General features: G+C 42.2%; 1 protein-coding gene across 1 annotated transcript; it reads left to right on the top strand.

The window, feature by feature from the left end:
* Positions 1-805: 805 nt before the first annotated feature.
* KCNF1 (potassium voltage-gated channel, subfamily F, member 1) lies at positions 806-3,039 on the top strand. Its single transcript, XM_010296775.1, has 2 exons — positions 806-907; positions 974-3,039. The coding sequence occupies exon 2, from the start codon at positions 1,206-1,208 to the stop codon at positions 2,667-2,669; it is 1,464 nt and encodes a 487-aa protein (XP_010295077.1). The 5' UTR covers positions 806-907; positions 974-1,205; the 3' UTR covers positions 2,670-3,039.
* Positions 3,040-3,609: the final 570 nt, after the last annotated feature.

Genomic DNA, 3,609 nt, shown 5'->3' with positions numbered 1-3,609 from the left:
TGTTGTAAATTACTCAAACACTCATGAGGGTCAGTTGTCTGCAGATCAAGAAAATAAGGCTAAAACTGAGGACACAGAGCTTTGGGAAACATGTGCAGAGTGCAGGGAAGGTTTTGCTCTGCAGCTGCAATGAAAACTTTATGGTCTCTGCTTGGTTCTCAATGACACCAGTACAAATCTGCAGTAACTCAATGTCCTGACAGAGAATTACTCTAAACTTGCTCCAGTCCTGCTGAGAGGAAGATTTATGTCCTGTATGTATTCCAAAACACAGTATTTTTTCGCTGGCTTCTGCCATCAGAAAGACATGTATTTGTGTGTCTTTCTGCAGCTCTGGATGACTTTATACACGATTATGTTTTGCATTTGATTTAGAAAAAAAAAATTAAATTGTTAAACTGCATGGCAGTATAGAAACACATTATTTTACAGCTAGGCGGGCGTATAAATAGCTGAGCTGCTTTCTGTGTAGCTGGTGCTTTGCTGAGTTTCACCAGAAGAGGGTAGAGTTTGGAAAGGACTCCTCGCAGCCTGGGCTCCGTATTGTGTTGGGAAACAGCAAAGGGAAAACAAGCACAAGTTTCTCCTCAGCACGCTTGCACGGAATGACTATGTGCAAGAGTCAGCAGATAAACTCTGGAAGATCTTAGAGTAAAAAGAAAACGGAGAGAGAAACAAAATTCAAACGCAGCTTTCTAGGGAAATCTGTGGAATCGAAGAGAGAAACCGCAACAGTTTTCTGTGGACTCGCCCTGCTGATGGTCTCTCTGAGAACTGTCACTCACTGCACGTTGCATTAATCAGAGCACAGGATTTATTTCTCTGCCGTGACTTCCAACCTGTGAATAGATATCACTTTTAGAGAGAGAATGGGACCTGAAAAGACTCTCGAGCACTGAGCAGAGGGGTGAGTTTTATTAAATGGTTTCTTCTCTTTCAAATCTGCTGGAGCTTTCTAACACCCTGCTTGCAGGCACAGCAGCCCAATGACTTGTCTTTTCCCTGCAGCTTGTTGCATACCTCAGGAGGCTTTCCTGACCGCAGGTTTATTTCTGTAACCTTTCCCACTGCGACTCCGGGTCAGTTTGGTAACATTTGTAATAGAGCTGACTCGGTGCTGATTTGCTTTCATGAGAAAGTAAAACCACAAAGCTTTGAAACCAAACAACAGGCTAAAAAAGAAAAAAAAAGCCAATACAATTAAAATGGCAGGAGACTCTAGGTTTCCAGGTGTCAACACTGATGGATCAGAAAAAAATGAAGAAACGGAGATCGTAGTCAATGTCGGTGGGGTAAGGCAGGTGTTCTACGGAGATAACCTGAATCAATACCCAGAAACGCGGCTGGCAGAGCTGATCAACTGTTTATCGGGGGGATACGATAGCATATTCTCCCTTTGTGATGACTATGATCCTGGAAAGAGAGAGTTTTACTTTGACAGAGATCCAGATGCTTTCAAATGCATTATTGACGTGTACTACTTTGGGGAAATTCACATGAAGAAAGGAATATGCCCCATATGTTTCAAGAATGAGATGGAATTTTGGAAAGTGGATCTGAAATTTTTGGATGACTGCTGCAAAACTCATCTAAGTGAAAAAAAGGAGGAACTGGAAGAAATAGCTCGAAGGGTGCAACTGATTCTGGATGACTTGGGAGTAGATGCCTCGGAAAGTCGCTGGAAAAGGTGCCAAAAATACATCTGGAAATTTCTGGAGAAGCCAGAATCGTCCTACCCAGCTCGAGTGATCGCTGTTCTGTCCTTTCTGTTTATTTTAATGTCCTCTGTCGTGATGTGTGTGGGGACCATCCCAGACCTGCAGGTTGTGGATGCAGAGGGGAATCGTATGGAACACCCGACCCTGGACAGCATAGAGACAGCCTGTATAGGCTGGTTTACCATGGAGTATGTGCTGAGGCTCATCTCCTCTCCCAACAAACTCCACTTCGCCCTGTCTTTCATGAACATTGTTGATGTGCTAGCAATACTTCCTTTCTATGTCAGCCTGACCTTGACCCACCTGGGAGCCAAGCTCATGGAGCTAAGCAACGTCCAGCAGGCTGTCCAGGCGCTGCGCATCATGAGGATCGCGAGGATTTTCAAGCTTGCACGGCCTTCCTCGGGGCTCCAGACTCTAACGTACGCCCTGAAACGCAGCTTTAAGGAGCTCGGGCTGCTCCTCATGTATTTAGCTGTTGGAATCTTTGTCTTTTCTGCCCTGGGTTATACCATGGAGCAAAGTCACCCTGAAACTTTATTTAAAAGCATCCCTCAGTCATTTTGGTGGGCAATCATTACCATGACCACAGTTGGATATGGAGACATATACCCTAAAACAACACTAGGAAAACTGAATGCTGCCATCAGTTTTCTTTGCGGGGTGATAGCAATCGCCCTTCCCATCCATCCCATCATTAACAACTTTGTCAGGTATTATAACAAACAGAGAGTTTTAGAAACAGCTGCCAAGCACGAACTGGAGCTGATGGAGCTAAACTCAGCTGAGGGGAAAGCCACAAGCTCCAGAAGTGAACTAGCGGATCTTGTGAGGGAAGGCAAGGAGGGTTCTTTTCATAGCAGCCGGCTAAAAGTCTCCCACAGTGACACCTTTATTAATCTCCTGTCAGAAGAGAAACACTGTAGGACCAGGCTCCAAAGCTGCAAATAAACTGTGAGCTGTTGTCAGCGCTAAGCTGTTGATCGGGACAACCTGACAATCAACTATTGAAAAGACTCGTGGGATCTGTCAGAGTTGGGAGGGAGCACTGCTTTGCTTTTCCAACGTGAATATAAATTAACCCCATGGTATCTCCATCAGCCATCGGTAAGACTTTGTTGTTATTACCCAAAATAAAATAGTAGGACTCCATTGAGATCAGACTGCTTATAGTAAGTGTGTTCTGACAAAAAACATTTGTAACCTTTTTAGAGACTGAAGTCCTCCCTGATTGGTAAATGTTCAATGACCTGAATGTGCAGCATTGCCACATCAGAACTCTGTACCTGTGACAATAAAGAGCAGCATCGCACAGATTGTGTCTCCCAGGCTGTCTTCAATACCTTTGCAGCTAGGAGAACTGGTCCTTAAAAAATTAAAGCAGCCTCTCACTCATATTAGATTCAGGTTTACGGCAAAATGTTAGGAGCAGTTTCAGCCTGGAAATACTGAAGTATGAGCATATACCATGTACAGAATGTTATAGTCAATGAATGGTTTTGTTTTTGTTAAATGTAATTTGGGGTCAACTTTTTGGGATAGGTATCTGTTCCTTTTTCCAGAAAAAATATAATTTTCAATGGGACCTGAAGCTATTTTTTGGGCAGAAGGTATAGAACAGAATCAATGTATTTTGAGGAACAAAGGAAATAAATATTTGTTCTAGCTTGTAATTACAACATAATAATTTATATATGTAGGGATCTTTCAGGAAGGATTTATAATAAAGTAATTTTTTAAACTACGTTAACTCAGTATTTTTCATGCACTATTAAAGCAAAAGAAGTTTATAGGGGAGTAAAACTGAGTATTTCTAAATAAGAAACTTTAACTCTTTAAAAGTAAGCATAGAGAAAGTTTCAATAAAAATAATATAATCTCCAATTGATTT

The sequence above is a fragment of the Phaethon lepturus genome, unplaced genomic scaffold (assembly GCF_000687285.1).
Source record: "Phaethon lepturus isolate BGI_N335 unplaced genomic scaffold, ASM68728v1 scaffold13431, whole genome shotgun sequence".
Lineage (NCBI taxonomy): Eukaryota > Metazoa > Chordata > Aves > Phaethontiformes > Phaethontidae > Phaethon > Phaethon lepturus.
This window is presented reverse-complemented; position numbering and strand designations above follow the sequence as displayed.

Excerpts from the sequence above, each read along its gene's own strand:
- KCNF1 (XM_010296775.1), top strand. The coding sequence starts at position 1,206 with ATGGCAGGAGACTCTAGGTTTCCAGGTGTCAACACTGATGGATCAGAA.